This window comes from Chelonoidis abingdonii, chromosome 20 (assembly GCF_003597395.2).
Source record: "Chelonoidis abingdonii isolate Lonesome George chromosome 20, CheloAbing_2.0, whole genome shotgun sequence".
Classification (NCBI taxonomy): Eukaryota; Metazoa; Chordata; order Testudines; family Testudinidae; genus Chelonoidis; species Chelonoidis abingdonii.
The window spans coordinates 20,429,310-20,452,037 of record NC_133788.1 but is presented as its reverse complement, the minus strand read 5'-3'; the positions used below and the strand labels follow the sequence as shown (position 1 = coordinate 20,452,037).

The 22,728-nt window shown below is 42.3% G+C and overlaps 1 protein-coding gene across 1 annotated transcript in view; it reads left to right on the top strand.

Annotated features, from left to right (window-relative positions):
- Nucleotides 1-22,728, top strand: part of VPS53 (VPS53 subunit of GARP complex) — a 92,309-nt gene that overhangs the window by 8,865 nt on the left and 60,716 nt on the right. The window contains exons 5-6 of the mRNA XM_032785295.2: nt 21,446-21,532; nt 21,826-21,941. Of these exons, the coding sequence (XP_032641186.1) occupies nt 21,446-21,532; nt 21,826-21,941 (203 nt within the window). The remainder of the gene's footprint in view (nt 1-21,445; nt 21,533-21,825; nt 21,942-22,728) is intronic.

Genomic DNA, 22,728 nt, shown 5'->3' with positions numbered 1-22,728 from the left:
ATCTTGTAGCTTGTAGTCACAAATAAAAGAACCTACACCAGTAGGTCTTATGAAGTGTGGACTGAGCCCAGAGCTAGGAGCCAAGGATTTCTTGAGTTCTTATCCTGTTTCCGCTGCTGATTCTTTCTGTGGTTTGAGTAAATTATTTAACCTCTCTTTTCCTCAGTATTAATGTCTGAAAAATGGGGGTTGTTTACCTATCCCAGGAGGACTGTATAATAGTGGTATGGTTCCCTGAGCACTAAATATTACTGAGTCTGGGACACATTTGGCAGATATCATGGAAGAAACTGGAGACTATTCCTAGAATAAGAGAAAATGTGAAAGGCAGCCTGGGTCAGGAGTGAAGTGGGGGCCAGCAGAGTGGTCAGAAGAAGGGTGTCAGAAGAAATGAGGTCAGAAATACACATGGAAGAGGAGTTGTTGAGGCTAAGGAGAAGCCAGTGCAGCAGTTAGAGAAGAGGATTGAAAGATGCTCAGGGTGACAAAAGTGGGGCAGATGGTTTTGGCAGCAGCTTCTCAGACAGACTGAAGGGTGGAGGGATGACTGGGAGAACACAGAGAAGAGGAGGAGAGTGTAGTCAAGCGGGAAAATGATAAGAGCATTGCCTAGGGTTTTGGCAGGTCCAGGGGATGAATTTGACAAGAGGGACAAAATAAAAGAAGCTGTTCCTACATGGTGACAAAAGGCCACAGCTCAGCAGTGTGTGTCAGTGCTGAGCATCAGTGGAAATGCTGGCTGTGGAATCCTCTGTAGAGAAACCTCTTGCAAGAACCGCTGGACAGAACTTGAGGAGCCTCCTTGGGATTACTAGGGGAATTGATGACTTGCTGAATGAGTTTCCTAGGCTGTTGACGGGTGTGCACTGTGCAGGTCCAGCATCCTCCATGTAAAGCTCTGCCTTATATGTCTCACATCCTTGAGCTCCTTAGAGGGTCACTATGCCATACTGAAACAGTGCAGGCCTTAGCCAGTACCCTGTGCAGTAGCACTGGATGGATAAATATGTTTGTGAAGCCCCTAGTTAGTTTGCCTGTTAGGGGACTTACTAAAATTCCGTCAGAGTAAAACCACAGAATATTTATGTCTGTGGGGCGTGTTTATGCAGAGGCCCTTTGAAGTGGCTTAGTGCAGTATTTAGTCATGAGCGTTTCCATGTTAAATCATTTTACTCCCGTTCAAGGTAATAGCTCTTTATTTTGCTGAACATAACCAGAGTATGCCATGGTAAAGGCAGGTGTTCTTCTAGCAATGCAACTAAGCCTTTAATACTTTCAAAGAATTTGAAATATTGACACCAATAAATTGTTAAAGCAGCAAGAGTCACCTTATAGATTAACAGACAAATTGTTGAAAGCTTTATTCTCTCTCAAGGATCCATGTGTATTTTAAAGGATGCGTGCTTTCGTCTGTGCCTGTACAACATACATGTGTATATGTGTGAACACATGTTTTATACATGGATTGCTGGAACAAAGCTGTGTCAATATTGGGAAGGGCAGGCCTAGAGTATAAAGCTTGCAGGAATGTCTGGAATTCCAGGCCTCAGACATTAGTAGGTCAAAGGGTTCTGCAGTCGAGCAGGTCAGATTACAGAGACAGAGAAAGTTGTGAATAGCAGTTCAGTTAGAGATGGAATTTTGCATTCATCTCCCCAGAACCCAGACAGAAAGGAAACACAGAAGAAATAATTGCTATTCCTGTCCATGCCGTAGTTCATTCTTTCTCACTGGCTCTGGATGCAGGCGAATGGGGAGAGAGGCCCTTTCAGATAATGGCCTTGTTAATAGTTTGGAAGGGGGTGAAAACCTTGATCTTTAGCATCGGCTGTCTGTTCTTTTGCTGAAGGGAGCCTTTGTTTCACTCGCGCGTGTTCCGTGGAAATATGGTTGCTCAGAAATGTTAAGTTGTTATAGGGCAAGAGGCCCAGCTTTTCCCTTTTGGATGGAACAGAGGAAGAGCTTAATTTTCCAAAGTATTGTAAGAATTTGTTTCTAAGTACCAACAAGTGAGGCGCATCTAAGAAAAACAGAAGCTCGGCTATGGAGCGAATCAGTGCTGTAGTAAAGAGAGTGACACTTTTTACAAAACCAGCAGCATGCTTCAGGAGTAAAAGCTGTGCTGGCCAGGAAGCCCTATTTATCCCCTTTTGTCTGGATCCTAGATTCTATGTGTCATCTGAATTCTCCAACAATTATATTTTTCCTGGCAGAAATTTCCCTGCCTGGTGATTCCAGGTGTCTTCTCATTCCTTATCACCCTTTTTTGGTCCATTCTGTGTTTTGGATTTTGCTGGAAGTTGATGCATGTGTAGAAATGGCAGCTACTATGTAACCTTTTTACTTGCTAATCTAGCTCTTTCCTGCTGTGCCTTCCCCTGTCTCCTCCCAGAGACTAAGCCATAGCAAACTGTTCTGTGCTGCTTATCTAGAGGAGAACTTTCCCTTCACCCATGTGTTGCTTTTTAATTTAAGGTGTGTGGCAGATGCTGTAACCAAGGGACAACAATCTACTCTGGTGGAGCCGAGCTTGGTTTGTGCATGTTGGTGGAGGGATGTATAAATCTGTCAAAAACTTGCTTCATTCCTGGAGTGCGGGTTCTTCTGCGTGCATATTTGGGGAAAGCATTTCCTATTTTGTGAGTTTACCCAGTCTGTAATGTTAATGATTCGGGTGACACAGGTGTGTCTGAGCACAAGATAGAGAGCCAGGAAGTCATAAGTTCTAATCCCATCTCTGACACTGATTCACTCTTTGGCCTTGATCAAGTTACCTAGTCTCTCTCTGCATCAATCTCCTAATCTCTGAAATGGGGATAATCTCTGCCACACTTCCTCTACACTTTTGTCTGGCACATGGGTCTGTCTTGCTTTTTTCTTCTCCAGAGGTGGTGTCACGTTCTCAAGTCTGATGGTGTGCTTACACTCTGCATTTGACTCCGTTCTGAGTGTCGGACCTTTTAAATAAACATAAGAATTCAATAAGTAACATTTTAAAATACAATTCTCTTTATGGCAAGACTCGGTCTCATAGATTTTAAGGTTAGAAGGGACCATCATGATCATCTAGTCTGACCTCCTGTCTGAGAGCATGACAAGTCTGACCCAAATAAAAACTGTTATTGCATTTGGACAGTCTTTTGCAAAGTGTTTTTCTTACCAAAGAGGAACTTGGCTGGCAGCGAGTTTGCAATTCACTAAGTGCGTCTGGTATTTTGAAACCAAACATTAAAAACAACCAGGACAAGAACAATTAAACCTCAGATACCATGTCCCGGTTGTAATGATTTCATAGCAGCTGAGATGGCCATGGTGAGTTCATTACACAGCATGCTGGGGGGCCTTTAAAGAAGCCACTCCCATCTCTTAACCATGTAACAACACATAGGTGACCAGAAGAAGCTGTTCACATCTGTCGGGTCCGCTTGGAGGTAGACAAGTGTCATATTTTCAGCCAGGTATTGTAACATGGGTCCTGATGCTGCCAAGGGTAGAGTAACTGCTGATTTCTGTGGGCATGGAGGATCCAGGGTGGCTTGTAGAATTGAGGGTAAATCACTATTTTTATAAACACCCTGGAAAGGCTTTGACCGTCTTCCCAAAGAAATATAACCCCCAGATGCTGAGACAACATGAAAGGTTTTATTTGAGCCACCAAAAACCAGGAGGAGGTGCCAAGCTGAGCCGGTACTCTTCCCTGAAGGAGGCAGTTCACTGTGGTGTGAGTTATTTACATGTGGGTGGGAGCAGGCAGAATTATGGATACAGAAGTTTATTCTGCCCTCTCTTTTTATTAAGGGGATCGACATGAACATTGCAGGAGGGGGGAAGAATATTCAGAAATTACACCCTTGTCTTTGAGTTTCCCATCTCTCTTCTGCATAACTTGGCTGCTGAATGAGGGAACAGAAGTCTGGAGCCTTTCATTTGTAGGTGGCTGGTTCAAATCCTTTCTATTCCAGCAAGAGGGGCCACTAAAGAGCCGAGCACAAGCAAAGTGGGGGTGCTCTTTTTACCTGCCAACTGCATCTTCCCCTTCTGTCCAGGAGGGGGGAGCACAATGTTGCTTTTGAGACTAGCCTAGCATTTGGTTTTGCTCATCAGCTGGTGGAAGAGAGAGAGTCTGAGGAAGGTATGGTGCTCAGATTTCTCACTAGGCCCGCAGAAAGCACAGTTGCTCTCGATTGTGGGTCTTCACCTACAGCGGCAGGATGCGCTCCCTGTGCAACATCAGGCCTTGAGAGAGAGTGAGAGACAGGGCCAGGAAGTATGGAGTTCTAATCCCAGGTCCAGCGCTAACAGCCTCTGTGCTAGAAGCAGGTCACTTAACCACTCGGTCTCAGTCTCTCCTTCTGTAGTATGGGGATAATACTACTGTGCTTCACAGGGCCATTACACACATTAGTGAGTGAGTGTCAAGTAGATGAAAAATGCTGAATTATACTGCCTTTTAAACGGCGTGCCCCAAATGTTTTATATTACCCAAAGGAAAAAAAAAGTAGCAAGATGGTTGAAAATAAGTGCTTGAATTAAGAATTAAAATGAATCAAATGTAGCACCAAAGGAACCACTTAAACAGCTTTACAGCCTGGAATGCTCCATTTTCTCCATATAGTATAACATTTCCCAGTTCAAAGCCATCTGCTTTTTTGAAATTTTGCCCTAGAATTTACTCCAAATGCAAAGTCCTTTAAATAGTCTGGCTCATTTGGCTTCCCCTTCCTTGTGTGATATTTTTGTGACATCTGTAGGCAATACCGTGAACTTCAAAAATTAACTTGCTAATGACCTCTTTATTGGAGGTGGGGGGGACACAACAGCTGTGGGTGGAATATTCCATGGCAGAGTGTAACAAAACTTTCCTTGGGAGTCCTAGACATCAACTATTTCTGCTGCCTTGGGAGAGGCTGGGAATGCAGAAGCTACTGTGGGTCAGTTGTAACAATATGTAGTTGGAGCTGTGCCTGTATTTTGTTGAGATCCAGTGCTATGGATCCCCTTTACTCCCCCTTTAGAGTTTTCTCAGATCTGACATGGGAAAGGCACATACACTGCCCTTGCTAGAAAGCTAAGGTCCAGTTACTGCACACTTTCATATCTGCCCCAGGTTACGGTATGGGCAGTTTCCATAGATTTTCCACTATGCATTTAACACATTGTCAGTACATTTCTAATTTGCTGCCAGTTAGTCCTGTTTATTACCGAAGCTTCTAAATATGTGAGCTATAATTTGTCTGACGATCACTGACTTCTTTGTAATGTTCTTTTGGCCTGAGCTGCTTCACCCATTCCCTCAAACTCCCTTTCTGTAATGCATCCTCTGTATTTTCAGACTCTAATTTAACTCTTTTGTTCCATCTCTGCAGCCAGAACATTTGCAAGCCTGAGGTATTAAAGGACAGAGAACTTGAAATCTAGTCCATTTCAAAATCACTTAGAATTAGTTTCACATCCAACCCTCTCTACCACTGTTTGTGGCTTTACTATTGAATTTCTCTATTTAAATTTTTCCCCAAAAACTTCCTGACTTTCAATCATTTCCTTGTGTCCCTTGTTGTTCTTGAAACTGATGAAACAGGTTGTCTTTTATAGGGAAAAAAAATCTTTCCTTCCCAGTCTCTTGTTATCATGATCATAGGTTTTACTGTTAACAACAGCAGACGAACCTTTTTAGATGGTTGTGTGAATTTGTTTTTAAGTTGCTAGTGTCCCTTTAAGAAAAACAAAACTTGGTTAACTTAGAGGATTTCCTAGCTTAATGGAACCCAGTCTAATTGGCTTCTAGGTCCCAGTGCAATATAAACGTTGAATAATTAGAAAAAGGAAGTGCGCATATTCTGGACAGGGAACAACCTTGCCTTTTTTGGTGGGTGAAGATACTAGTCTGGTAACTCAGTTGGCTTTGACTGGCTCCCTGCTCTGTTTTTTTTTTTTTTTGTGACTCATAATATTGGAAATATGTTTTCCTTAACCATAGAAGTGCAGGAAAAAAAGATGGCAGCTGCTGGTGCTAATAAGAATGCAAGTAAATTGCTGTCCAGCTTGCACCCAGCTCAGTGGTGGACACTTTAATTAGCTGTCTGGTACTTTCATAAACAATGCTGCATATAAAGATAAATGTGTAGCACCTTTGCTGCTGGGGTAAGGTTAGCGATGCCTTCTCCTCCCAAGCCATGTGCATAGTGTAGTGGCTTGCTATGTTTAAACCTGTGAAAGGAGGAAGATGAATCCATCTAGTGTAGAGAGATACCCACAGCTCTCTTGGGTTTGGCAAGGTCTTAGACTGACGGTGCATTGGATACTTGCCCTCATTCAGCTATTTCAGTGGAGATCAGGGAGGTCTTTACAGAATCAATGCAGGGAGGAAGGGAATTGCATATGGAGATTGAGCAGAGGAAGTGAGAAGTGAAAATGATGCAGGTGCCACTAAGCCCTCTTGCAGCCTAAGCACAGGGAGGGAGACTGGAAGGTGAGGATAAGACCCCAATCTGGCAAAACACTTAAGCCCATCTGTAATTGAAAGCATGTGAGTAACCCACTGAAGACCATTTTGCATAGGCTAGTTGTGCCCTCAGTCTCGCTTGCTGCCACCTAGCCATTGTCCAATGCTTGTTCCCTCCTGCCTTAGGCTCTGGTCTAGCAAAACACTGAAGTGCATGAGTAGTTGCTCTGAATCAGTGAGACAGCTCGTATGCTTAAAGTCGCAAATATGCCTAAGTGCTGGGCTTTGGATAGGGTGATCAGATAGCAACTGTGAAAAATCAGGACAGGGGGTGAGGGGTAATAGGCTTCTATATAAGAAAAAGTCCACAAAAATTGGACTGGCCCTTTAAAAACAGGACATCTGGTCACCCCAGCTTTGGATAACAATTGCCAGGCAGGTAACCAGCTAAATTGTGTGTACAGCTGGGTTAGGCAACAACATGCTCAGGTTACTGTCACTTCATCCTCTCTCCCTCCCAGTGCCCACTCATTTATTTGTTTCACTCACTTGTTCTGTCTTGTCTTTAAGAAAAGATTGTCAGCATTTTGGGGTAGAGCCCATCTCTTTACTTAATGTTTTGTGCAATGCCAAGCACTGTGTGGCTGCGATTCATGATAAGGGCCTCTAGGTGCTACCAGTATAACAGGTTAGCTGGAACAAGCAGGCTTTGAAGAGCCCTGTAAAATCATCAGCCTGTTTGCAACAAGTGTTTAAGCCTAATATTTTAAATAATATAATTTGTAGGCTTTTCTTTGTCACAATCACTTTAATATCTCCCATGCCTCTTAGGTAGAACTCTTCTATCATGAACCATTCAACAGTCTTGTCTCGTATTTTTCTCTACAGAAACTTCTATCCTGATTAGCAGGCAAAGGCTAATATTCAGGATTTTTGTGTGGAGTGTGTGTGGGGAGAGGGGGCGAATGCAGATTTAGGGAATGTCTTAAGCTCTGTGTATAAGTTTAAAAAAAAAAAAAAATCCACACCACATTTCCTAAAACTCAGGCCTTGTGATTAAAGTCACACAGAGTTCTTAAGCTTTTGTAGCCAATGAATAATAAACAGAAGTCAAGCTGCCAAAATAAATCAAACTTAAGATTCATTTAGACTCATTTCTCTAGCAAGTTATGGCAGTTGGATGGTCTCTTCCAAGCCGTAGGAACACAGTAAGCCTTTCTAGTCTAAAACATGCTTATTGAAAAGGGTTTTAGGCAAATGGCATGCCAAGAAGAAGTACTGTTATTTATTATCCTTTTGGACATTGACCATTAAAACTGGCATCTGCAGCTACACAAGGAGGTCAAGCATAACTTTTGCCATCTGCTGTGTAGCCAAGTTCAGGGGAGAAGCAAGTCGAAGCGTGACCTTTTCTTGTGCTTCTATATCATAAATGGGTAAATGCAGTTTGTCACCATCCTGTAGCTCCGTGGTTCTCAACCAAGGGTACACCGACCCCGAGGGGTAAGTGGAAGTCTTTCAGGAGGTACATCAACTCATCTGTATATTTGCCTACTTTTACAATAGGCTACATAAAAAGCATTAGTGAAGTCAGTACAAACTAAAATTTAATACAATGACTTGTTTATGCAGCTCTCTCTCTATATATATGTATATATATATACATATATTATACATACATACATACATTATATTATATGGTAATGTAACATGCGTATATGCACTGTATTAGACATCCATGCATTTTATGTCATTTACTGATGGATGCAAGCATGTTTATGAGGTTGATGTTGTCATGATGTGTATGTGGTTGTGATGTAAAAATGGATAGATTTTTAAAACGAGGAGCTGGAAGCAGCAGTAGTGGTGACAGTGAAATTATAATTCGCAGCCTCCCAGAATAGCAAGGCTCACAAGTGAAAAATAGGCTCAAATATCACACTGAAATGTAGGTTCAATATTTATACGCCAATCGATTTATTTTTCACTATATGGTAAAAATGAAAGTAAGCAATTTTTCTGTAATAGCGTGCTGTGATGTACTTGTGTTTTTTATGTCTGATTTTTTGTAAGCAATTAGTTTTTAAGTGAGGTGGAGCTTGAGGATACTCAAGAGAAATAAGTGTCCTGAAAGGGTACAGTAGTCTGGAAAAGTTGAGAGCTACTGCTGTAGCTGTCCAGGGTGTAGCTTGGGTCATATTTTGTGCTGGCAACATGCAAACTTCATTCCCAGATGGACCCAAGCCCGGAGTAAGTTACATAGCAAGATCATGCTGGGTCAGAGCTGGTGCTGTTTGCCTCATGCCAACTGCATGAAAAGTCCACTCCAACAGTGAAAATGTTGACAACAAGCAGGAGTTTGAAGCTTGGTTTTACTGTGCAGTGCCACTTTCCCCCCCATGGGAGAACGTTTATTCCAACTGTTATGTTTACATGCCTATCGCTGAAGATCTGTCAGCATTTCCATTTATAAATCCCTATTTTCAGGGTTTGTAATGCAGCTGTGCAATCATAGGCCTCAACCTAAGAGTGGATTTATCTTACAAAATCTGAAAAGCATTATTTTGGTCAGTTTTTGGACATACACAGTGTGCGAACCAAACATGGCTGTGATTGATCAAAAGCAATTTTGTGGGAACAACTGAAATGCTGAGTTCTCTAATGGGCTTTACAGGCATGTAATTGACAAGGACAGGGGTGTTTACAGGCTAACTAGGCAAATTCGATGCACAAGATTGTAGTTCAAATACACAGGGAGGTGCAGGCCATCTTGGAGTGGAGATCAGATTTGTTGAATCTAGAGGAGTAATGGAGGTCACTGAGTGCAAGAGATAAGGGCAGCTCTCTGGAGCATAGAGGGTGGAACAAAATGAGGCATGCATGGAATTGTGTGTGGGAGGTGGAGACAAAAGGTGCAATTAGAGGAACAGGAGCAGCATGCGGGGGAGGGTAAAGACTCAACACTTACGAATTCTAAAAAAAATTAGATCAACAAGAGAGAATCACAGCTTGTCTACACAGGGACTTTACCCATGCCATTATACAGGTATAGTTATACTGGTAAAACTCCTTGTGTGAAGACTGTTAGTCTGGAATAGTGTCAACATGGGGGTGTTATAGCAGTAGAATTACAGTGGCATATTTAGACTGGTATAGTTACGCTGGCCATTTTCCCCTAGACAAGCCCTCGTCCACAGCACGTTTTCCCAGTGGCTCATGATACGTCTACACAGGAAAAAAAAAACCCTCTGCAGTAACAAGCCTGAGCCTGGGTCAAGTGACTTGGGCTCACAAGGCTGGAACTGCAGAGCTAAAAATAGCAGTGTAGATGCTCCAGCTGGAGCCTGGGCTCTGAGATCCTCCCTCACTGCCAGGGCTTCAGGATGCGCTGCTGTTTATAGCCTCACAGAGCGAGCCCAAGTCAGTCGAACCAGGCTCCGAGGCTCTCTGCTGCTGGCGCATTTTGCTGTGTAGACCTCCCCCTCACTCTAATAATCCTGAGGTGTTTCCGGTCATTCAGAGCTAGGCTGTAATTTTACAAACCGCCCTGAGTAAGGCCTGGGGAGTAGCCGCAGCTCCTCAGGAGCGGTCGAGGAACCAGCTGTGGTTCCGAGTTGCAGTTCCTCCCCTGCTTTCTGAGAAAGGAGTAGGTCATTTCACCCATTCGTGTGGTGGAGCAGTTTGTTTCCCATCGTGTGCCTGCATGGCAAGCAGAGGGAGATGGAGCTGCGACTCCGCTCTGTCCCATCTCAGTGGGGAGTGATGAGGGAGCAGCCATTGCAGCCAGAATCTCACCTGGGGGGTGCATGGGGCTTTGCTCCCTTGTGCAGCTGAGTGCAGGCTGTGACTGACTAACCCTCATCGCATGCTTACATGATGTAGCCATAATAGTCACTGTGCCCAAATACAGTGAGGTTAAGGGCTTTGCCAGGAGCCTGAGGCACCTGTCTAATTGCTATAGCAATGGACCACAATCGTTCAATCCCAAATAGTGCACGTCACTGTGGCTTATGTGTGCGTAAGCAATAGAATGTTGCAGATGAGTTTGTGGTCTTGAGTAGCCATGCTTCACCTCCCCTTTAACTCATCCCTGGCCCCCCAAGTCAGACGTAAGGAGTCATCGATGCCATAGAAAAGGACAGCTCTGAAAGGCTGTTGCGTAAATATGGGAGTTGAGGTGTTCTACCTCATTATGTCAGGCCACACAATATGGAAGATTGCCTGCTGTTTCAGATCTTGTGTGCCTGTCAGTCCTGGCATGCCTGTTTAAAGCTCAGGCTAGACTTCTAACCGCAACTGTGAATCTTTTTTTGGGGGGGGAGGAAATACAATTTGAAGCTTGATTCATTATTAGCATAACTTTTAAAGCTGGTTTGTTGAATAAAGTCCCCTGCACAGCCCCTTTTTGTCTGAAAACTGGATTTTGTTTGCACCAAAAAGACTGATGATAGAAACCCGTGTTCTGTGCAGGTGAGGTTGGAACTTAGCTGGCTTTGCACATAAACCATAGAACTGTGTAGCACCCTTTGCCTGAACAGGCTCGTGTGCTTTACACCCTGTGAGATAAATAGAGACTAGCCCCAATTTCCAGATGAGGACACTTCGGCATCGAGAAGACAAGTGACTTTCATAAGGTCTCACACACAGTCTGTGGATAGCAAGGACTAGAACCTGGGAATCCTGATTCTCAGTCCAATGCCTTACCCACAAGAGGATCCCTCCACCCTTAGATTGACTGCGCAGGCTTTTTGTGGGGTACTTTCTAATATCTTTAAAAGGGGAAGGGGAGAGAGCTAATATTTTTAAGTAGTACATGTCCCAGTGTAGTCTCCAGCAACAGGGCATGCCCCAGATGGGGGACACTTCGATTTTTAAAAAATTTTTAAAGCGGCTGAAATTATTTGTGTTTGGAACTCTTAGGCCTTGTGTGGAATAGGAAAGTAGGTGGTGGTTGAACATGTGAGCATGTGTAGACTGTTTTAAAACCTTTTTAAAACCTATCAATTGGTTGTGGTCGCTCCTAGTGGGTAGAGGGCTACAAGGATCAGGTATTCCAGTGATGGGCAGCAGTATAAAGCCCTAAGGGCTTGTCTACTTGGGGAAAATGACCAGCACAGCTATAGCAGAATAGCTGATTCCACAATAGTTATGCCAGTTAATTTACTTGTGAAGACAAGCCTTGGGAGAGCGAGCCTGGGTCACCTTCAGCCAGTTAACATGTTTTTAAAGGTCTTAAACTGAGTCTACAATAGGTGCAATGTAATGTTTAAAACAGGGGTAGGCAACCTATGGCACGCGTGCCGAAGGCGGCACATGAGCTGATTTTTCAGTGGCACTCACACTGCCTGGGTCCTGGCCACTGGTCGGGGGGCTCTGCATTTTAATTTAATTTTAAATGAAGCTTCTTAAATATTTTAAAAACCTTATTTACTTTACATACAACAATAGTTTAGTTATATATTATAGACTTATACAAAGAGATCATCTAAATATGTTAACATGTATGACTGGCACGCGAAACCTTAAATTAGAGTGACTAAATGAAGACTCGGCACACCACTTCTGAAAGGTTGCCGACCCCTGGTTTAAAATCATGTCAGCTAAAGCATATTAGCCAACATGTTTTCCAGTACAACCTATTTTCCTAGACACGACCATGGACTAAGTTAAGAGGAGTTTGTGTGTGGAGGCTGAGGTAGAGGCTATCAGCAGAATAAATTGTAGGCATAAGAAATAAGTGGTCAGAGTTTCTCCAAATTATGCTCCTGTTTTACCGAGGCTTGACTGTATTTCAGAGCAACTTAATCCTAGATTGTGTTTTATCTTTGATGTAATTCTTACAGCATCCTCTAACGTGAAATCCTAAGAACCAGAATATTTTTGTTCCCTTTCTCAAACTGGAGGGACTCACAAATATGAGACCTTAATGGAAGAAATTGTTAGCATGGTCACAGTATACAAAAGTCTCTTTGAAAGTGCTGCCATTGAGGCTCCTTTGAGTTGTTAGATGGGAATTTATTTTTAACCATGCTCAAGGTTTTCATTGATCTCAGTTGTAAGCGTGGCAAGGAATGCAAGAAGACCTAACTCTCTGCAGTTGAAAATGGGGAGATTTCCAGAAGTTCAGAGCTCTCAGTGTCCTGACCACAGCCCAATTTGTAACATGAAGGATTCATTTGGACTCTAAGAAGTTGGGCAGATGTGTCAAGTGTCTATAAAATACTTGGCAGTTTTCCAATGTGAGTAATAACATCCAGTGAAAATGTATGTTTGCTAGAATCAAATAAAACCAGCAAGTTTTTACTCCACACCAATCAGCATGTGGAAATCATCTAAGTAGTTTAACCATTATTTCCAGAACAACGTGGATCATAGTGACCCTCAGGCTTAAAGTTTCCTAAGCAGGCAAGCAACCTATTCCAGCACATTTTTTTTTCTTTCCCCAATGAAACGTTGTTCTGTAATAGTGCACAAACCTCCTATAGTTCCTTTTGTCTGAGGATTTCCGAACCCTTAAATTTTTAGCTGAGCTCCACAACAGCCCTGGAAAGGTGGGTAAGAGCTGTTCAGAGATCACTGCACCCACCACTGAATTGTCACCACGTCACTGGTAGAAGGTGGCAGCTGTTCAATAGAGCACAGCGACTCCACCCACCTTTTTAGAGTGGAGGTGAAGGTGGCTACCGTGTCAACTTGGAACTGCAAGAGAAATTCAGACAGGTAGAGCGTAATTCCCTGTGTTGGATTTTGGGTAGGATGCTATGGGTAACACCCCTGCTCCTGCATATAAGTGCTAGGACATCCTTTAATTGCCATAAGTGGCAAGAACATTGGTTTTAAAGGGACACATCAATTCAAAGTCAAATTGATTTAAAAAAAAAAAAGTTCAGTAATGTTGGGTACTGCCTGACTTCCCCTGCCAATTATGGTTTTACAATCACATTTTCATCTGTTAAAAAATGTTTTTCCATCGTCCTTTGCGGTGCAAAACACTCAAAACCAACTGATTAGCAAGGGGAAACAATGTAACTGACTATACCCGAAGTGATCTTATGGTTACTTATAACAATACTGAGGTCTGGTCTACACTATGGGCCTATATCGGTTTCACATCCCTGAGCAACGTAGTTATTCTGAATTTAGCTCCCCGTGTACACAGTGCTATGTTGGCGGGAGAATTTCTCCTGGTGATATAGCTACCACCTCTCAGGGGGGTAGATTAACTACCCCAATGGGAGAGCTCTCTCCCATCAGCTTAGAGCATCTTCACTGAAGCACTACAGTGGTGCAGCTGCACTGATGCAGTGTTTTAAGTGTGCGTTTGCCCTAAGTAAACAAATCTTTTTCAGACAGTGTCATCTTTCGTTGTGTGTGTTGTGGTCAGTCTCACTCTCTCATCCTTATGCACTGACCAAATACTGCAACATTTTGGTTTCAGTTGCTACAGGCAGACTGTTTAAATCCAAACAAACTGTTTTCATCATTATCAAAACAAAGCTTCATGAAAATATTGTTGAGCTTTATCAAGCAAACCAAACCTTTATTTTGTCTCAACACCAAATTTTACATCTAAACTACCAAACGGTGCCCCATGGCTTAAAAAGCGTGGAACAGGTTTTCACACAGCTTTTCTGTTGGCAGGGTTCTCTGTGTGTCTGAGCGAAATGTTATGTTATCTCTCTTCTTAACTTAAAAATTTCTGAGGTACAAAAAATGCCAAACATGCACAGAGCTCATCAATTAAGTAGGTTTTTGTAGGTCAAAAAGAAAAATTCAGCCCCCCGGCACCATTGTATCATTCAGAGCTGCTACTATGTTGTTTGAAGGTTATATTTTAAGGGGTAAATTAAGGGGTTTGAGGTAGGTGTTAAGAAATCAAATCAATATTTATTAGCAATTTCACTTCGTACTGGTGCTCCTGGAATTTACAACATTGTCAAGTTTTGTTGTTGACAGTTTTGGAAACTTGTACCTTGTTCTAAAAATTTCAGTATAAAACTTAAACCGAATACCAGCTGCTATTCCTGTCTCTTCTCTTCCCCCATATCCCAACCACGTTATTCAGCAAAACAGCAGGAGACCTGAGTTCTTTAATTCATAAAACAGGGCCAGAGCTCATGTTGTCCAAACTGTGACTCTGCAGAGCCCGTAAGTAGATAAAAGTAGCAGATGTTGGCACCACATGCTGGTAGCTGTTGACCTTTTTTTTGGCTGTTAAAGTATCTGGGGGCAAAATCCTGGTTTAGTTTGGTCAGCATTCCAGTGACAATTTGTTAGCTTTGGAGCTTGCCATTGGCTTCAATGCTCCATCTCCAATGAAGTGCAAAATAATAATAAAGAGAAATATTTTTTTCAAACACAAACCACTTTCATCCTAAAGGTTTCCCTGGCTTAAATATTTGACTTTCTGTTCTTTTACTGCTTCTTGTCCCATTTCTGAAACAAGAGGAGCTGGAGTATCCTGAAAGTATGAAAGAGAATCTATTGTACACAAGCAGGGAGAAATTCTTTTCGGGGCCTATGCTTTTTCTGAGAATAAAATGTGATGCAACAAGTGTTTGGTGTTTAGTAATTGTGAGTTGACTTGTAATTATTAAGGGTGCTCCCATGTTCATGATTGGGGATATTTTCATCCCACTGAGATGAAATAGAAGGAGGATATTTTTATCTCCTTGAATGGGAATTTCTACATATAAACCCCCTATGAACTGAGATGACATTATACCCCCCCACCATCTTGTTCTTCTCTGGAATCGAACTCTTTGGGATCAAACCAAGGACAAATGCAAGCTTGAGACTCTGCAGTGACAGTTAAAGCATCAGCACATCATGCACTTTTTTGCAGAACAGATTAGAAATAAACTTGATAGATGGTTGGAGGTCTGGGAGTGCAGACTGGAGGCTGTGTCTCAAACCCAGGAGAATACTGCTGCTCTTACATTCTCTCTCTGTCCAAGTCCATGATTAAAAACTAGTTATCACTGAAAGGGAGGATAGAATTTCAATAAAATATTGTGTAGCTGTTGTCACTTATCTGAACAGATCCTGTTGAGTTTTTCAGTAACTTCATACTGTTACGGGTAAGCCTTGATGTATGGTTTATAGAAAATCCCACCCAAGAGACAAGCAGTGGATAGGAAATTCGGCAGGAGTAAGGCTAGCTGTTACTGACTCTGAAGGGTGGGGAGATGAAAGGATAGCCCTCCTTTCCTTTCACCATCTCCTAATAGTGACCAGGTCTTACCAGGAGCTTGAAAACAGATTTGGATTTTAGTATGAGATGGTGACCCTTGTTTTCAGACCTTTAGAAAAGAACCTCTGGTAGCCCTCAGTCCTGTTAACCCTGATGCACATGTTTAACTTTATGAGCTAGAGCAGGGGTCGGCAACCTCTGGCGCGCGGCTTGCCAGGGTAATCACCCTGGCGGGCCGGGGTAGGTTGTTTACCTGCCGCGTCGGCAGGTTCGGCCTATCACGACTCCCCCTGGCTGTTGTTCGCCATCCCAGGCCAATGGGGGAAGCGGTGCGGGCCGAGGGTTGTGCTGCCCTGAAGCAGTGAACTGTGGCCAGTGGGAGCCGCAATCGGCCGAACCTGCCGACACGGCAGGTAAACAAACTAGCCCAGCCCGCCAGGGTGCTTACCCTGGTGAGCTGTGTGCCAGAGGTTGCCGACCTCTGAGCTAGAGTAACTTGGAACTGAAGTGGACAGGACTTCAAAGAGCAGCTTGTCGTTTCAATGCCATATATTTTGTCTAAGTACCGTAGGGTAAAAATAACAAAGCAGTCTTTAACTCAGGAGACCGATGGCTCGTAATAGTTCTTAGACCTTGCATAGTATTCTACAGCTTTAAACCACCAGCCACACGTTCATCGCTAATGTGCTTTGCTGAGGTCGCCTTATGGCAAGCTGCCAACTTCTTAAAAACTTGTATCAAAGCAACCTTTATCAGAATACGTCCATGTTAGATGCACGATGCAATTGTGTGCAAGATGGGATGTTGGCAGGGGATGAAGGCAGAATTAAGGTGGCTTGGGTGGCTGTGAATTTTCCTGCCTTCTAATATTTGCCCTCTTACTATAATGTAAATATGGAATTTTTGGCTTTCTTACCTTGTATGATTTTTGAGAAAACACCAACATTCTCTTAAATAATTGATACTTCAGTTTATTGAAGCTTTTTTTTGGTCTGTGAATTGTAAATAATGAAAGTGTAATCCATGTTCAATGACCTTTTCACAGGTAAGGGTTGGATTCTGATATTGTACTCACATTGAGTGGCATCTTACTGATTTGAATAGCCACAGCTGGCCTACCTGCAGAATAAGGTGCTACTCAGTGTAAATGAGGCAAATTCTGGTTTTATATGATGCTGTATGTCTCCAAAGACTTTTAGAAACACTAATTAGTAAGTAAGGGCAAGAAATAATCTTTCAATATTTATAACAGAAAATAAAGGACTTTCCCATAAAACTAGATACAAAAGCTCTTTACAAAGCATATCTAGAGCAAATACCGTGTACCTTGCAATAGCTTGCGTGCAACCTTCAATGTCTAGAACCTGTTGTACTAAGCATGGCCATCTATCAGTTACTGCACTGGGGTTATATCATTTAACTTCATTGTGAAATGTCATTGGTGTTTGCCCATCCCCCATGATAGCTGCTGGTGAGGCTCTGATTGGAGCTCAGTTTAGCATCTCATACCAAAGAATTATCTGTCCCTGAAGGCTAAATTTGTTTTGGGTGGTCCAAGGTCTAAATGGATATCATGACATTGCCTCTGCTTTGGATAAGAATGGAGTAATCGAGCGATGATGCTTCCATGGGAGCTAATTTCATCTCTTGGCCTGATCTGGCCTCTGTATCTCTTTATTTAGAGCTCTGTTTCCAACATCCCTCTTGGCTTGAAATACCAGTTCATGGTAGCAGTCAGTGCTGTGCTGAAACAAAAGGAAATGTAGCACCTAGCCTCTGGGAAAGACTTCGGGTTGACTTTTTACAAGCCTATCCAAGTCTCCGAATATGCAAGACCATCACTTTGGTAACGGCCTGTTTAATAGCTGAAATTGGGATCTGGTACCTGTACAGAGACTATGGTTAAATAAATTGGAGAGAGAATTATTTATTTATTTGGTTCTGTTTTTAATCCATATGCCTTGGAATGGATATGGAATAAAAGGCAAGAATTTATTATAAAAGGAAACTAGGGTTAAGAGCCAAACTCTCTCTCTCTCCCCCCCCCCCCACACGAGTAGTTAAGCAAAAAAAAGAAAGATGTCAATCGCAGATGAACAATGTAACTATCTCTGTAGTATGTACATTCGCTTCACTAGCTGAATGTGTTGGATGATTGGCTAAGGGACGTTAAATAGATAAAAGTTAATGCTCACATGATTCTGATTCTTCCGATAAGACCCTTTTCCCCCCCTCTGGAAAGTGAATTATAAAATGTTCTCCAACTTAGTCACATGTATTGTAAAAAAAAAACATTCCAGCAGGAGGGGGGAAAAAAATCCTTTTGCCAAGCTGGTCTTCATTTTGATCTTGGAAACACAAGATTGTGATAAATTTTTGTTTTTTTCAAGGAGTATGTAGCTACAATAATATCCTTGCTCTTGGGATTCAGTATAAAAAGGGGGGTGGAATAGAAGCTTACTTAACAGCAGAAGACAAAGGGAGCTGGGGATGGAGATGTTATCAAGATGGAAAAGGGCTTATGTATAGAGTTACTTCATAGGTTGGTTTTAGGACATGCAATCAGGTGGCTTCTCCCACTCAGATGCACTCCAAACACAGTTCACACCAATTGTACTGGGGTCTAAACTTACTTCCTTTGTGGGGTTTGGTCTTATTCATGTAAGGAACTGAAAATATCACACAAAATCTAGCCCTCTGTCTATAGAGAGTCATTCCCACTTTCCTGAGGGTGAAATATTGAACTACCTGCAACAGTGAATCGACAGAAGATGTTTAATGTTTTCAGCATGATCATAAGGAGGTTTTCAAGCAAACACTTCCATCTCTGTGCATGATTTTATATATTCCACACACAAAATTAGTTATCTTTGAACTGAGGTTGCTAGTTGCATATCCTATGAGTGCAAGATATGAAAAGCAAGGAAAAGAAGCAGGTAAGACATTCAACTGCCCATGTACAGGCCACCTTTTTGTTCCTCTTCTCAGCCTCAGCAGCCTCATTCCACAATCTGCAGCCTACTTACCACCACCCTTCTCCTGAACAACCGTGTACGAATGAAACTCCAACCATAAATACAATTCAACAGCAGGCGCGCACATAGATTTCCATTCTGTAACTTGAACATAAACAGTTAATACAAAATCATGAGTGATGAAGACAGAGAAAATGCAGTTGTCCTTGGAAGAGCTATTGTTCTAGAATTGGAAACCAAATTCTGTTGTTAAAATGTGAAACAGAAAAATGTCAGTCATGCTTAGAGTCCAGCTCTCTACCCAGGCTGAGCCATGGTATTACCCCTGTAATAGAGCAGCAGGAAGGCTAAGCACTTTTACAGATAGGTGTTCAGATAAGGTCGTGCCCTGATGGAGGGCTGGAATTGAAAGCCAAGTGACCCACATGTAGGGTTTTACATTCCTTCATTCCATAACTTTTGAGTTTTCCATTTAGGTTTATTTTCATCTTTTTTGCGAGCACTTCTTTGAAGGAAGAGCTGATGCTTGCAGGCCTTTGGCAGAAGTGTGATTTGTGGAGGAAGGGAATTGAAGTGAGGCGGGTGTGAAAATAGGAATGATTTGAATGAAATTGTTGTAAATGAGCCCTTCAGGTCTGCAGATGATAGTGGAATTGCAGACAGCAAATAAGTACAACCACCATCAGATGTGAAAGGAACTGAATAACTTAGGCCAACAAATGATGGATGCACTTCATTACAGAACAACGCACAATGCTTTGAAAGCAAAGAATTGGTCATCCAGCCCAGTGGTCAGGAAAAGATTTGGGAGAGATGCCACTGAAACCAGCTGCTCAGTGTACAGTAGCGGCCAAGAAACTTGGGGCAAGTTTCCTCACTGGTGTGAATCAATGGGTATGCTGGCTGAGGATCTTGTCCTCAGGTGACTTGTTTTGCATAAAACACATGTACAGATATGTTGAAAACATAAACTAAAGAGCTCAGTAGGGCCTGATCCTGCTCTGTTGAAGTCAAATAGAGTCTGTTGGTTTCAGGGGTGTATGAATTGGCCCTTACTGAATACACACTTTACAAAGTTACCATATCATGGGGGATTCAGTTTGTCTAGTCAGATTCCCAAATGCGATTAAATCATAATACAGCTGGAAGCAAATTTTTACAGCTGATTTACAAATGTCTGCAAACAGTTTTGTAGTTGAAGTGCTGTCATGCCCTTAACTGTTGCAGTGATACAGACAAGAATGCTGCCATCTCTCCAAGAGAGATGGCAATGTATGAGCTTGGCTGTGAATCTTATTCTTACCCTGCAAAGGAGCTGTTGTTGTGTCTGCCTCTGCTCACATTTCCCACTGTGGAAATCTCAGAGAAACATAGAAGGAAGGAAAGGAGAAATTTCTTGCCTTTCTCTGGTTTTGCAGCATGTTAAATATTTCACCACACATTTTTAACTTGAAACAATGGACAAAGTATAATGACCTTCCCTATGTAATATTACCGTGCAGATCCTAGGAAAGTTCTGTAAGATCTAGGCACTATGTGAGTTTAGATTAGAAGGTGGTTGTAACCCTGGTTCAGCATCTAAGTGGCTTTGTAAAAATAAAACATGATTTGTTCCTTTTTTTTTTTTAATTTAAAACTTATGGGTGCTCCTGGGTTTTTGTGCTGGCTGCTTCTTTCCTTTGCTGTCAGAGCTCAAGCTTTGTTGTTTTTTAAAAAACAAAACAAAACCAGGAACCACTCTACAGATTGCTATGCATCCTCCTGTCTGTCAATATCGCACCATGTTACTTACAAAAACAGAAGGGGAACCTGGAAGTGAGAGAGCCTCAATGTGCTTGATGTGTTCTTAATAGGTTCCCTATGTTGCTGTGTGCCTCGTTTTGGGCTACACAGCTCTCTCTCTCCTTGAGGGCTGCACTCCTTTTGCTGTTTCTCTGTTATAGGCCCTGTGGCATGATTTTGGTGCATTGGACCAAGGGAGATTTCTTCGTTTTCTAGAGCCCGGAACCAAGATCTCCCCATTGTGGTAGGGGTGGTAGGTACACCTGGGAAGAGGCAGTGGTAGGTGCTGTAGGTACACCTGGGAAGAGGCAGTGTTGCTCCGAAGAGTGAACATTCTAATTAAACGAGTTATAAGGGATGGAAGAATTTTAAATTTAAAGCTTATTATCCTCATTTTATAGATGGGGAACTGAATCACAGAAACACTGAGGTGAAAGTCTGTGGCAAAGCCAGGAATTAAACACAGATTTCCTGAGGCCTAGGCCAGTGTTTTAACCACAAAGTCTCCTTCCCCCTTCATTTAGGAGACTTATTCATTTACCAAACACGTCAAGTTCAGTTCCTCTGTCCTCGATACATTTTCCATTGTTGGCACCTCTTTCATTATCACATTTTTTTTTGGTAGGGTAGATATTTTCTTCTCCTGATCCACTGTAAATGTGTGGATCAGTGGAGGTTTTAAGTCTTTCCAGTTTCACTAGATGGGTGGAAAATATTCTGGTTTTCTTAAATATCGTGACTTTCCGGTTGTAATCTGTAGAAACAAACTCGTAGAGCTCTTAACTCAGGCACTTAGAGTCCTATTATAAAATTCACATTGAGCCATCGATCACCGGGAATAAAATCCTATCAATTTATTTTAAAAAGGTCTTGGGAAATATTTCTTGTCTCAGGTCTTTCTAGTCAATCTTGGGACAATACAAATGTATATTGGCCTTTGATATACGGATTGAATATTGTGTAGTAAAAATGCTACAAAATTTGCACTAGGGAGCAACTGCATAGTTCCTTTGACGATGGAAACTGAGTATGAATCTTTTCCTTCTCTCTCAGGCTCTTGAGGAGGCCCAAAAAGCCATTCAGCAACTCTTTGGTAAGATTAAAGATATCAAAGACAAGGCGGAAAAATCAGAGCAAATGGTGAGTGGAAGTTTCTTCCTGGCCTTTAAAGTGAGCGAGAGATCTTTTGTTCTCAGCATTTGTGGTTTGTCCAGCCTAATGGTCACATATTGGTAACACATGCTATTGAGAGTTCACTCTGGCTCTAGTTCTATGTGCTGTATGTAGGTTGTCAACCCTTGTCCCTATGTTAATGTGGCTGTAGAAGCCAGCATGGTTCCAGTTCCAGAGAGGACAGGGCCTGTCACATCCTCTCCTTACAATTTGCTATAGTGGCTTGGATGTTTAATCAGTCTCTTGTTTTTAATCCCTAGGTTAAAGAAATCACACGAGATATCAAGCAACTAGATCATGCCAAGCGGCATCTGACCACCTCCATCACTACGCTCAATCACCTGCACATGCTGGCAGGGGGTGTGGATTCACTTGAGTAAGTCACATGAACTTTCACTGGTGCTTTTATAAATGTGGGGCTTTGCAGCTGTATTCTGGAGTACTGGGCAGCATTCTAAATAGTTCTTTATTAGCCGATTCTTCTTCCAGGGAATGTGTGCTCACAGAATTAGCAATGGCTATTATAAATTCTGTTGTCAGGTCTTTTCTGCATGTACCTGGTAGGTCCTGCAATCTCTGTCCCATATGAATAGGACCTTGGACTCTTGAGTCATGTCACTGATAATCAGAATTAGAGGACCATAGTTGCTGTGTTGGTGAATAATGTTGTACCATTGAGTTGGATGTCCTAATTCTGAGTGTGGCCTTTACAAATTAGAACATCCCTCGAGTGGTATTTGAGATTAGTGAAATTTATCTATTTCTTCAGTTTGCATTTCTGAAGTGCCCACCACTACTGTGTGCAGGTGCTGTTACATAAATTACAAAGTACATTTAATGACCCTTCAAGAGAAGGGAACCCAATTCTTCCCTTCTGCCTGCATTTTGAAACTACGCTTTATCCGTACTAGTCTCTAGTTCGTTTACTTGAGGAGCACACTGCCGGGACAATCCACAGATTTTACTTGTTGATGAGATGAGTTTTGCAAGCAACTGGAAAGTTGCAAGACAAGGGCTAGGCCTGGTTTGCATGGTAGTGAATTACCCTACTGAGAGCCCTCTGCAGAGAACCTCATATTTCTAGGCACTTATAGTTTAAACCCAGCCTTTCCAGCTGTACAGAGCCTAAAAAAGAATGCAGAAAAAGAAATAATTCAATTTGA